Genomic DNA, 13,222 nt, shown 5'->3' on the forward strand with positions numbered 1-13,222 from the left:
CCATATCGTAGGAATGCATTAAAAACATTTTTTTCTCCATCTTGGGTATACCGCCATATTGGATATAGAATCATACATTGTCATTAAAACTGAACATTCAAACAAAATTTCAACTCAATCGATAAAAAATATGCTTCAAAATTGAGCTTTAAATAAAATAGTAATGTATCAAGATTTGTTGGTCGCGCTTGAAATGTACTCTATTCTCGGTATCCACGGCAGAGGTTATTCACCCTACGCGATGTGACGGAGCGACACGTCCTCTCTCTGTGAAGCCTTGCGGCGGTCTGGTTTGAGTTGACTCGCGTGCAGCGTTTTATAGTAGTTTTTAAATAATTTATAAAAAAATTAAAACGAGAGATTAAATTATAATATACAGTTTATGTTTTAAAGAAAGAGTTATATTACTATAGTAAATAATTGTTATATTAAATTAAGTAAGATAGATAGGTAAAAAAAGCATTTGAAATTCACAATTTTTCACATTGTTAAAATATTTTTTTCTGAAAGATAGAGACCTAAATCAAAAAATGTTTTCAACTAACTATAGGCATGGGGATTTCGTCTATGAGTAAAAAAATAAATATGATTAGATTTGCCACTGTTTTCACATGAATTTAAGCTTCGAAATAGACGCTGAACGGGAATTTTATAAAACATCTGTTACGTTATAGGGGTTTTAAGTATTTAAACTACACAAATTGAAATTTAAGTTCAATTAACTATATAGACAGTGAAATTACCTTGCGTTATTGAAAAATAACATAGTTATAGGATAAGTAGTTACTGAGAAACAGTGGTTTGAAAAGTACCATTTTAGGCCAAATGGCGCGCGGTTGACGTACACGCTCTTAAGACGAGCTTACAGACTTGTTTTTATTTTTATTAACTTGTAATAGGTTTCGTAAAAAGACCTGTATGTCTTGAAATGAAATAATGTAACATTAAACTAGGCATTTGATAGAAATAGTACTGACAAGTATTCTTTTAGTAAGATCCTAGTTATTTGTCTTGTTTCTGCATATTGATTTAAATAATTATATGGCCAATAAAAAATAAGTATTTAATATTCAAATTAATATACTTAACCAGGGAACTACCTCTTAACCAGGAATTATTGCAAAAGGCTCATATTTAACAACAAAAGTGATAATTACACAACAATTATTTTTTTTCAGGTTTGTGTAATTCACTGACTCATTCAACCTTCACACAAAACCTCCACTTACGCTGTCTACACCACAATACCTATTACTTCACAAAAATCACAAAAGAAAAACAAAAGACGTCTAATTAAAAAAACCGCCTACCACTGACCTCTAGAACTCCTAAACAAATGACAGTAGCTCCGCCCACATTCATAGTGAATTTTAACCACAGAGAACAAAATGACTAGCCGAGGTGTCATAACGGAAAATCTCCTAAAAAGTAGCGCGCCAAAATGCGGATGTGCGGGGGGGGGGGTCACTGTCTTCGCCCTTATATAATCATCGACACGAATCTTGAGCGCTGACCTTCACCGTCCTGCGCAGAAGTAATTTATTGGGTCCCTTTTCTGGTATGAAGTGAGGCGCGGGGCGGGCTAAACCGGTGATCTTCTTAGGACCCGGTCATTTTTTGTAATACCAAAAAATCGTTGACAGATGACTCAAAGAACCCGAACGCCTCATTAGTTCATTCGTACATAACTGATAGTTCTAGTCATGCCCATCGTATGTATTTGACCTACAAGAAAACGCCTGACCTACCTGCATTATGGCATTTCCGCTCTTTCCTTAATCCGTGTTTTCAAGCAAACTGGATAAAGAGGAAACGTGTCACTTTCAACTGTTACACAATATTGTATGAGGACAATGTCATTATCAGAACAATAGAGGTCATGTACCTACGACTGGTTCTGGATTGAGGGTCAGAGGGAAGTCAAATTTTAGACTTTTTTTTGTTAGGAACTGGTTTCTGTCTGCTGCGTTTTATGTATAGTATAAGTAAGTAGTGCTTAGTATGGGAACAAGTTTGTGACTGTAAACAATGAAAGAAAAATGTGGAAAACCTTGAGTCACGCCATTGCATAATAATGCAAAATAATACTTTCAATTTCCTCGAACTTTACAACCAATTATACGTTTATTTATCAATGTTATCTAATACACCGTACAAAATGCACAATAAGAAAGCTCAATACGTCAGCAAATTCACAAAATATAATACGAACACATTCCACGGCAATGGTTTCAATATAAACAGCGAACACGGGGTCATTGACACTTGGCACTAGATTGCAACCCAGCGGGACTCGCACCGAACTAATACATGGAACATTATATAACTACTCTTGTGCTACCATGCCGCCCTGGTACTTGTCTTTTGTAAATTAGTTTTAGTTTCAACTGTATTTAGGTGTAGGTTATATTAGGAGGAACGTGTTATTAGAGAAGGTGATAGATAAAGTAAATAACACTATTTACCTATATTGATAAGCCAACTGTTTTTTTAATAAAACTCAATAACAAATACAAGAATTGAACTAATACATGGAACATTATATAACTACTCTTGTGCTACCATGCCGCCCTGGTACTTGTCTTTTGTAAATTAGTTTTAGTTTCAACTGTATTTAGGTGTAGGTTATATTAGGAGGACGTGTTATTAGACAAGGTGGTAGATAAAGTTAATAACATTGTTTTATTGATAAGCCAACAGTTTTTTTTTAATAAATCTCAAAAATCCACCAAATCAGTCAATAACAACAGTCACATTACATTAAGTATGTGACTGCTGCTTACATTTCCATTTCCAAAAATATTGATCTATCCAAGAAAATCCCGCTTTAATGAGTCATAGTTTTCATCAAAATTACATCAGGGAACTACATCAAGACTACACTACACTCCAAAAAAAAACGACCAACAATTACCCAGTATCAAAACAAATTTAATAACGCAACTCACAAAAAAAAAACGAAGCCAACAAACGAACGCCCATTAGCATGAGATAAATCTTTCGCAGCATATTTCAAGCTAAGCCTGCATAAGGTTAACAGCTTATTTACACTAGCAATTAGCTGGGCCTTAGCTTAGGTTACTTCATTAGTTTAGCGTGATACATTGGTGAAATCTGCAGCTTAAGCTAAGCTACGTAGCTGGGATATTTGTTTTTCATTTGCTTGCAGTTTGGAAAATGTCGTTTTTGCCCGCGGTATCGCTTGCGTTTTATACACAAAATGTGTGTTAAGAGCGTGTACGCTCGGCGCGCGATGTCAACTTTAGGTAATTCAACGCAAAAAACCGCGCAGACTAGCGTCGCGGCTGTGTGCGTGCCTATCATACTTCACGTATAGTCACACAAACCATTTTGATCCTTTCGAGTGAAATTGGTAGAACAAAAAATATATTATTTAGTAAATAGTTAATAGCGGGAAAATAGTGTAAGTCTATGGATGTCTAAAATATAAAAGCATGAAAATAAGTCGTTAATACTTACACTCTTTTGCAAAAAAATCGGGCACCTATGAAAACCTTGGTTTTGAGGACTTTCTGTATATTACATACAATTTTCAACAGTACTAAATAGTCGACTGATGATTAATGACAATGTTAAGAGTTTCTGTATTTTAACCGATTTCAAAAAAAGAAAGGAGGAGGTTTCAATTAGATTGTTTTGTGATTGTTCTCAATGTGATTGTTCTCGATTTCTCAAAGACGCCTGGACCGATTTGAAAAATTGATTGTTTATATGAATGGTCCAGTCCATCTAGACCGAAAAATTGTGGTCAAATAACAACAATTGCCGGAAAGCCAAATATTGGTGAAGAGCTTGGGTTTACCATTGCAAATAAAGTTTTAAGTTATCTATCCTATATGCTTCAAAAGTTATTCGAGATCAAAAGTCAAAATTTGGGTACATCCAAAATGAAAAAAAAAAAATATAGCTCGATTGGTAACAGACATCTGCAATAAGTGATTTCTAGCCTAAGGAGTCCGCCATATTGGATTTAGACTCGCGACACATATTTTTTCGAGTTATTCATAGCAAGCCCTTTCATTTGATACCCATATCGTAGGAATGCATTAAAAAAAATTTTTTCTCCATCTTGGGTATACCGCCATATTGGATATAGAATCATACATTGTCATTAAAACTGAACATTCAAACAAAATTTCAACTCAATCGATAAAAAAATATGCTTCAAATTGAGCTTTAAATAAAATAGTAATGTATCAAGATTTGTTGGTCGCGCTTGAAATGTACTCTATTCTCGGTATCCACGGCAGAGGTTATTCACCCTACGCGATGTGACGGAGCGACACGTCCTCTCTCTGTGAAGCCTTGCGGCGGTCTGGTTTGAGTTGACTCGCGTGCAGCGTTTTATAGTAGTTTTAAATAATTTATAAAAAAATAAAAACGAGAGATTAAATTATAATATAAAGTTTATGTTTTAAAGAAAGAGTTATATTACTATAGTAAATAATTGTTATATTAAATTAAGTAAGATAGATAGGGAAAAAAGCATTTGAAATTCACAACTTTTCACATTGTTAAAATATTTTTTTCTGAAAGATAGAGACCTAAATCAAAAAATGTTTTCAACTAACTATAGGCATGGGGATTTCGTCTATGAGTAAAAAAATAAATATGATTAGATTTGCCACTGTTTTCACATGAATTTAAGCTTCGAAATAGACGCTGAACGGGAATTTTATAAAACATCTGTTACGTTATAGGGGTTTTAAGTATTTAAACTACACAAATTGAAATTTATGTTCAATTAACTATATAGACAGTGAAATTACCTTGCGTTATTAAAAAATAACATAGTTATAGGATAAGTAGTTACTGAGAAACAGTGGTTTGAAAAGTACCATTTTAGGCCAAATGGCGCGCGGTTGACGTACACGCTCTTAATGTAGCTGCTGTCCTGAAAGATTTGTTGAAATGAGTACTGGAGATAACAAATAATTTCCCTATGTAGTCCTCAATATTGTTCAGTATTTATTTTTCATATTTTCTTGTCGTAATCCGTCTAATGTCTGTAAAAGATCGCTTTAGATACAGAACAGACCATTCACTGAATGCAATTATTTTATGATTGAATTATAATAATCTACATAATATCTAATAATACGCATAATCGTAACATTATCTATCTATCTAAAGAATTCCAGACATTAGGTACCAATTTGCAATTGACAAAACATTTTATCCAGATTTACAAAGGAACGAAATAACGAGACTGTATAGGTAAGCCCGCCCGTCTGGCTGTCCGCCTACTCATCTGTCTTTCACAAGGCTGTATGTCTACTGTTCTAATACTAGCTTCTAGTTCATTCATTTGGCATATAAAAAAATATTTCCAAGTAAGTTGCAAGTGTAAGCTTGTGATTTTTTTTAAATATCATAACTATATCAGACATGAAAAGTAGACACAATTTTCAAAAACATAATTAGAAACTTTTTTAATAACTTCTTGAACGACACCTACACAAGATATTCGCAATTACAAATTCCAAATTCAATGCAAACCGACTTCGATGTCATTAATACGTCTAGACGGCATACATAGGCAGGTAAGTACATACAGATAATATATTCAGTACATCAATCTTCATCTCATATAGTCGTCAAGTTTACCTAATATATTGGCGCTTTGAAATCTAATTAAACGCCTCATATATTCCAGTGTTTACTCGCGAATGATTTGAATCAACATGAAGATTGATTTGCTGTAATTTTGTTACTGTTTGGTGTTTGGCATATGACGGCAATTCCTGTTCAAGATTTATGAACATACTTGTTGTTGCCTGCGATTCCATCTGTGTTTCGTGGTAATTCTCGCACTGGATAAAATTAGCCTGTCTTAAGCTTTATTTAAACAATGTGTGTATCAAACATTCAAATTGTTTTTTTTTTTTGCATGAAAGCTCAACTGTTGGATATTTATAATGAGACCCGCTTCGGTGTCGCACGGGATAACACTGTTTCCCCACTATTTAATGCATGTTATGATACATATAAACCTTCCTTTTTATTCACTCTATCTATCAAAAAAACCGCATGACAATCGGTTGCTTAGTTTTGAAGATCTAAGGGTACAACGGGATACAGGGACGGAAAAAGCGACTTTGTTTTATATACTATACTATGTAGTGAAAATAAACAATTATCTTAGTAAGGAACACTTGAAGCTCTGTCTAACTTCTCGGTATGTACAGTTATGCAAATAAATACCACTCCTTTCAAGAATCGTCATAATATTATAAATAAACAAAAGACAATTGATACCATAGTGGACCCCGGTTCAAATCCTATGGCCTGGGACTGATTATTCCTTTATGACAAGTTAACCAGTACTCTATAAAACAATTGCAGTTTCTTTACAAAGTAATCCATATTGTGAACTGCCCCTCTAAACCATAATTAAAACTCATCTCCCTGCGGCTAATTTTTGTTTAATTTCAAAGCTTTTCCCTTGGAAAGGGGAGATCTAAAGAGGTAACCATATGCGTAGTCACACTGTCACCCCACCATGCCTATCTCTGTTTGCTCAGTATTACCCACCCTATGGGTTCCCATACCGTGAGGATTTTAATCAAGTCGATGTTACATTTTCTAATAAAATGTTACTAGAGTTTAATAGGTATTTGTTTGAGTTACACAGCTTTGGCTTTGATAATTAATGAAATATGTGGGAGGTAATTCAATTGTTTTTTTTTATTGAGATAATGGAATAAAATAAATGAAAGAAGAATTAGTGTAATAAATACGAGAGTATAGTTTTATTTAGTTGAAAGAAAATAAAATGATGTATTGCATGAGACGATGCATTCCAGTTAATTACTCTTATTAATCAAGCAATGAAAATACATATCCAAAAGAGAATTGGTTACAAATTAGTTTTGTCCTTATTTTAAAAGCAACATCATTTTTGTAGCAAGTTTTCAACTACAGATGAAATTGCCAGGCACAGAGATTTAGATGAAAGAAAAACTACCCTGCTCTAGCTGGACGGTCGCTACAAAAACAATTTGAAATGAGCTTTTTATATTTTCAGAAATACTGTCTTCCTAACCCATTCTAGTCTATAAACTAGTGCAATTTTATATCAAAATTAGAATTAAGCATTACATTCCAAAAACGTGATATAACTAAGTGCGGACTATATATGACGAATAAGTGAACGCAAAAATCGGCAATAAAGTGGCGGTCTACCTGAGTGTAATTCACATGTACCGGTGTGTTGTTAAACGGTGGGGTGCGGCTCACCTATGTATGTACGGACCACACTTCATAACGACACTTACACAAGATATTTGCAATTTCAATGCAAACCGACTTCGATGTCATTAATACGTCTAGACGCCAAACATAGGCAAGTACATACAGATAATATATTCAGTACATCAATCTTCATCTCATATAGTCGTCAAGTTTACCTAATATATTGGCGCTTTGAAATTTAATTAAACGCCTCATATATTCCAGTGTTTACTCGAGAATGATTTGAATCAACATGAAGATTGATTTGCTGTAATTTTGTTACTGTTCGGCGTTTGGCATATGACAGCAATTCCTGTTTAAGAGTTATGAATATACTAGTTGTTGCCTGTGGTTCCACCTGTGTTTCGTGGGAATTACTGCTCGCACCTGGATAAAATTAGCCTTAGGTTTTTCTTTAGCTCTTAGGCTTTATTTAGACAATCTGTGTATCAAACATTTAAATAAGGATTTTTTGGCATAGAAGCTAAACTGATGGACAGACTCACGCATTAATACTTGCAATTTAATAACAAGCAATAATCTTAGTAACTAACCAACTTTACTTCTCTTTGTACAGTTATGCAAATATTCCATTCCTTTCAAGACTCGTCATAGTATTATCAACAAAAGATAGTGAACACGCACCATAGTGAACACATTACACAGGTTCAAAACCTATGATCTAAGACTTCCCTTTATAAGTATAGGTTATACCTTTATAACTGACATATTAACCAGTAGTCTATAAAACAATTGCAGTTTCTTTACAATGTAATCCATATTGTGCACTGCCCCTCTAAAACCATAATTAAAACTCATCTCCCTGCGGCTAATTTTTGTTTAATTTCAAAGCTTTTCCCTTGGAAAGGGGAGATCTAAAGAGGTAACCATATGCGTAGTCATACACTGTCACCCCACCATGCCTATCTCTGTTTGCTCAGTATTACCCACCCTATGGGTTCCCATACCGTGAGGATTTTAATCAAGTCGATGTTACATTTTCTAATAAAATGTTACTAGAGTTTAATGTGTATTTGTTTGAGTTACACAGCTTTGGCTTTGATCACTGATAAAATATGTGGGAGGTAATTCAATTGTTTTTTTTTTCCTCGGGATAATTCTTCCTGGAATAAAATAAATATAAGAAGAATTTTGCGTAATTAATGTTTCATAAAGTTTTTATTTACATAGTTAAAAGAAAATAAAATAGTGTATTTAATGTTAAGAAATGTATTATACTACTAGACAAATGTAAATACAAAAGTTCCATAGTGAGTTGGTTATAAATTAGTTTCTTCCATATTTTAGAAGCAACGACATCATTTTTGTAGCAAGCACAGATTTTCAACTACAGATGACATTGTCAGGCACAGAGATTTAAATAAAAGAAAAACTACACAGCTGTAGCTAGATTTGAAATGAGATTTTTATATTTTCAGAAAAACTGTCTTCCTAACCCATTCTAGTCTATAAACTAGTGCAATTTTATATCAAAATTAGAATTAAGCATTACATTCCAAAAACGTGATATAACATAAGTGCGGACTATATATGACGAATAAGTGAACGCAAAAATCGGCAATAAAGTGGCGGTCTACCTGAGTGTAATTCACATGTACCGGTGTGTTGTTAAACGGTGGGGTGCGGCTCACCTATGACGAACAACAATAACGGAGTGAACGGCAGCGCGGCCGGCGAGCCAGCCGCCCTCGACATGGATTCGCTCGAGGAAATGCTTCGTAAGGTAAGGAAACTTATGTTAACTGCACGTTTCACGTTGTTTTCCGTTTCAGCACATTCGAAAATTTCCTACTTAGATATTACGCTAACATTTCGGCGAACGTTCTCGCTACGGTAAAGGTTTATGTTACTTAACTGCACACTTGAAATAGTAAATAGTGCATAACGTTTCTGTGTACGTTTTTACTTAGTTTCATATTGAATTTTTTATGCTCTAGGTACTGTACGAGCGTAATGTACAAATGTATGAAATATTAATGTGCTGAGAGTCACTTTAAATTAAAATATTACGTTTGACTTGTGAAAATTTACATAATAGTTACTCTGAAAGCTTTTCGGAGATTTCATCTACATACTTATTTGCATACCAGTAAAATGTATTCGTCGAATTCATCTTTAATTACCATTAATGGATTGGCGAAAAGTCAATACATTTTAATTTTACTGGAAACATAAATGGGTACTTAAATAAATAAAATCATGAATCATTAAAACAAAATCACGACGCGCTTCAGTGACGGCCTACCTACGCCGAATTAATTAAACCGGTATTTACACGTTTATTAATTAGCGACACGCCATCTAGGTGTTTGCGTTCTCGTTGGAGCTAACCTTGAGTTATTTACCTAGGTCTTAAAGCTCTTAGGTCGATAGGGCACGTTAGGTAACCTAATAACCTTTGCTCTTTACCTTATAGTAAGTGCTAAATCTGAGAATGGATTTACCTACTTGAAAATGTTGTTTTAGGGTAGCGTATTTTTGTGTCCGTGAGTATAGGTATAGTTTATTTTAAGATGGTATGAGAGGGTTAAGTTTTGTATCTAAATCAGTAATGCGGATATACATAACAATTTGAGTATTGGGGATTTTGCTCGCCTATATTACATATGTATGTATGTATAAAGCTTTGATGTATAGAAACCAGAATATATCCGTGCGATACTATTAATATGTGAGTGGAGTAGCTACATTAATTATGAACAAAAGCATTCCCAAAATCAGACTGCAACTGTAATACACGCATTAAGTGTCAACCTTTTCCCGCGGGGGTACATAAAAACTACAAAATCTACAAGCGCTTCCATATTCAATTTGTACGGAACCCACAGACGCAAAAAGCAATCCACCGTTTTTTTGTTAATCCCGAAATTTCGTGTACGTCCAAACTTCCCGAATATTTCGTTCGGAAATCTGGAGCCGGACAATCTGGAGTTGTACATATCTATCAATAAATCCTTCACAGAACTTCGTTGGAATGAAAAACTGTGCAGTTCGGAAAATGGAAAAAATATCGCACGTTGACGAAAAGCGCTGTAGGCGTCAGTTCGTATATTTATTTTGTTCTTTTTTCCTTTATGGAATCATGTCGCCATGCCGTCTGGTGCACTCGCAGACAGATTTTTTTAAGTTTTAGTGCAGATCGGTGCTTGTTACTGCCGTTTAAAGAATCGAATTGTACGTATTTACTTTTAGGGTGAATTTTCAGCGGAGGCAAAGTTGGCGCTGATTGTACCTATAGGGATCGTGCACTTTAAATGTCTAGCTTTATAGATGATTTAATGTTTACTGGAAGAAGCTGGTCATATCGAACTGTGGTTTTAAACTACGCTGTACGTAGTTACACATACTGATATCAACTAGTAAGAAGCTAGTTTTAAGGGCTTCAGTACTTACATATTTTAAGTGCCATTCAAACGACTTTTACTCAGAATACAAGTAGGTACTTCTAATATAGCTTCAGTGTAAAAGCTGCAAGAAAATCCAAACATAAAACTATCTAAGTAGATGTAGTGCTCAAGTTTTCTTGCATTATTTATTTAATTAATCCTCGCAAGGTTTTACCATCAAGCTCTTAGTTGATGAGAGCACGCTTTGTTTTTTACTGCAATAGTTTTCTTAATAAACTTTGCAATGGATCGACTTTTATTTGCATCTGCATCCAGCGTGGGATTTTTATTTTTAATATAAAATATTTTTTCTTTGATTTTTAGTTTGCTTGGGGTTTCTAATTAGAGGGTTGGTGACGGGTTTTGTGAAAAGTTAATTATGGGCTAGGGCAATGCCGTCAGCCTGTTTCTTTCTGTCTATCGTTAGCTTTATTTTGGTTACTTAAAATATTGTTTTGGTGTGATGTAATTATGTATACCTATTCACTTCTATAGTTCAGAGGAACTCAACATACAAATTTTTCAAAAGGAGATTTGTATTATTAATGTAGGTTTTTTTTTGAAATAGCGAACCTTTCCTTATGTATTCAAAATAAATTGTATCATTAATGTTTATGATAGCAAAGCATCTTACCCAAAACAGTTACAGTGTCTTTCAAAAAACTTCGTTTAAAAAAATACCGTCTCAACACCATCAATCCTAAAATTACTAAAAGCAAATCCGGATCGTATAAAAATTTAAACAAAATGCGGACGCCATTAAAAAAAGTCGTAAAAGAGAAATTAAAAATTAATAGCGGGGTGGTTAACGTGTGTTAGCTATGGGAGTGCTATGGTGTTTCGGTGACTATGGTGTCTGGGAAAAGAGGAGGGTAAACTGTTTGCGATTTACAAGTTTTTTGGGTGAAAATGTCGCTTTAGATCTTTGTGCAGCGGCCAAAATACAAATAGATCAGTTTAAAGTTTCATTTCAAAAATTCTAAAAGTGGTGTTTAACTTAAATGTGGTAAGTAGGTAAGTAGGAAATTAACATAAGATGGTGTTTAATATTTTTATGCAATTTGAAAATCGAAAATACATATTTAATTGCCAATACTTCGTTTTGTTTCGATTTGCAAAACATTGCAGTTTGCAATTCTAGCGACCGCTGAAATATAATAACCATAAAATTAACATAAATCAGGACATTTATTACAATGCAAGTGGCTAAAAAGCACAAAATGGCCATCGATTTAAATATTCAATTTATTCGTTGACAAAACCTATTAATTCTTTGTTAATTGATAATTTAAATCCGTTCGGTTGGATTGTCGCCTCATTAATAATGTCATTGGCTAATTAATATTTGGCTCGTATTAATATTACGTGAATGGTCTGTGTAACAACTTTTCAATTGGACGCAAAAAGTAATTGAATAGTGTTATTATAGCTACTGTACGTAGTCATGGAGGTCAGAGGAGCCGTTCCATTTATTATATGTACTTGTTATTTTATTATTCAGCTGAACAACATACATATGTTAGATTATAAAGCCTACTAGCTTTTTCCCATCATTTCACCTGTGCCTCCAAGCAACTCCTAGCTGCACGCGGATAAATTGTGATATATTATTTATTCCGACATATTAGCCATGATAATGACAAGTTTCATCAAAACTTTTCTAGAGTATTTTGCGTAACAATCACACGTACATTAGAAATCACAAACCTGTACATTTTCAGGTAACTTGAATTTTGAACCTACACTCTAAACTATCTTTACGTACTCCATCCAAAGACAGATAACAACCAACCAACAATCAACCAACCTTATACTCCTGAATTAAATACTCATAGATTAGGAAACACATAATAAAAAAGTTACTACCCATCCAGTTGTAAAAATCTTATCAGTAGACCTATTTTAAGCCCTAGTAACACCTAGTTTAGTGCCTGTAATACTGCCACAAGTTCCTAGGCTAGTTTAACTTGGAAGTCTAGTAACATCTAGATTACAATACAAATAGCTACTGTTGTTTCTAAGACTAGAAACTTGGAAAAAGTTGGAAAAAAAGTTTTTTCCTTTTTTACTGAAACGCTTGTAACTTACATGTGTAATATAGGTAAGTTTTTAACTTACTTTATTATTATTTTCTATTTGCTTCTAAAAATTATTAATAAGGTTTATTGGGGGAACGATACTTCTTTTTAAAAGGCTGGTAACGCATTTGACTCTTCTTTGGTCATCCATGGTCGATAATGGCTTACTTTCTTCTTTTTTGCTTCTCTTTGTTTGTTCAGTACTGTGAAACTTGTTCAGTATGGTCTATAATTTAACCATGAATCAACTTACGAACGAACAACGCTTGCAAATTATTGAATTTTACTATCAAAGACGACAATGGCCGAAACGTTACTGTGAATGGCGGGCGTTACCGTGTGATAATTGGCAATTTTTTTTTGCCCAAAATGGAAGAATTGGACATGCCTGACATGTGGTACCAACAAGACGGTGCCACATGCCACACGGCACGCGAAACAATGGCCTAATTGAGAGCAGGCTTCGGTGAACAGTTTAACTCA

The 13,222-nt window shown here is 34.1% G+C and overlaps 1 protein-coding gene across 13 annotated transcripts in view; it reads left to right on the forward strand.

The window, feature by feature from the left end:
- The window catches only part of LOC110372116 (uncharacterized protein), a 347,254-nt gene that overhangs the window by 225,560 nt on the left and 108,472 nt on the right, over positions 1-13,222 (forward strand). For 2 of the 13 annotated variants that reach the window (XM_064038480.1, XM_064038479.1), the window contains exon 2: positions 8,694-8,998. The exons of the other annotated variants lie outside the window; for them this stretch is intronic. In XM_064038480.1, the coding sequence (XP_063894550.1) occupies positions 8,909-8,998 (90 nt within the window). In that variant the 5' untranslated portion in view covers positions 8,694-8,908. The remainder of the gene's footprint in view (positions 1-8,693; positions 8,999-13,222) is intronic. 13 annotated transcript variants of the gene reach the window in all.

This window comes from Helicoverpa armigera, chromosome 16 (genome assembly GCF_030705265.1).
Source record: "Helicoverpa armigera isolate CAAS_96S chromosome 16, ASM3070526v1, whole genome shotgun sequence".
Lineage (NCBI taxonomy): Eukaryota > Metazoa > Arthropoda > Insecta > Lepidoptera > Noctuidae > Helicoverpa > Helicoverpa armigera.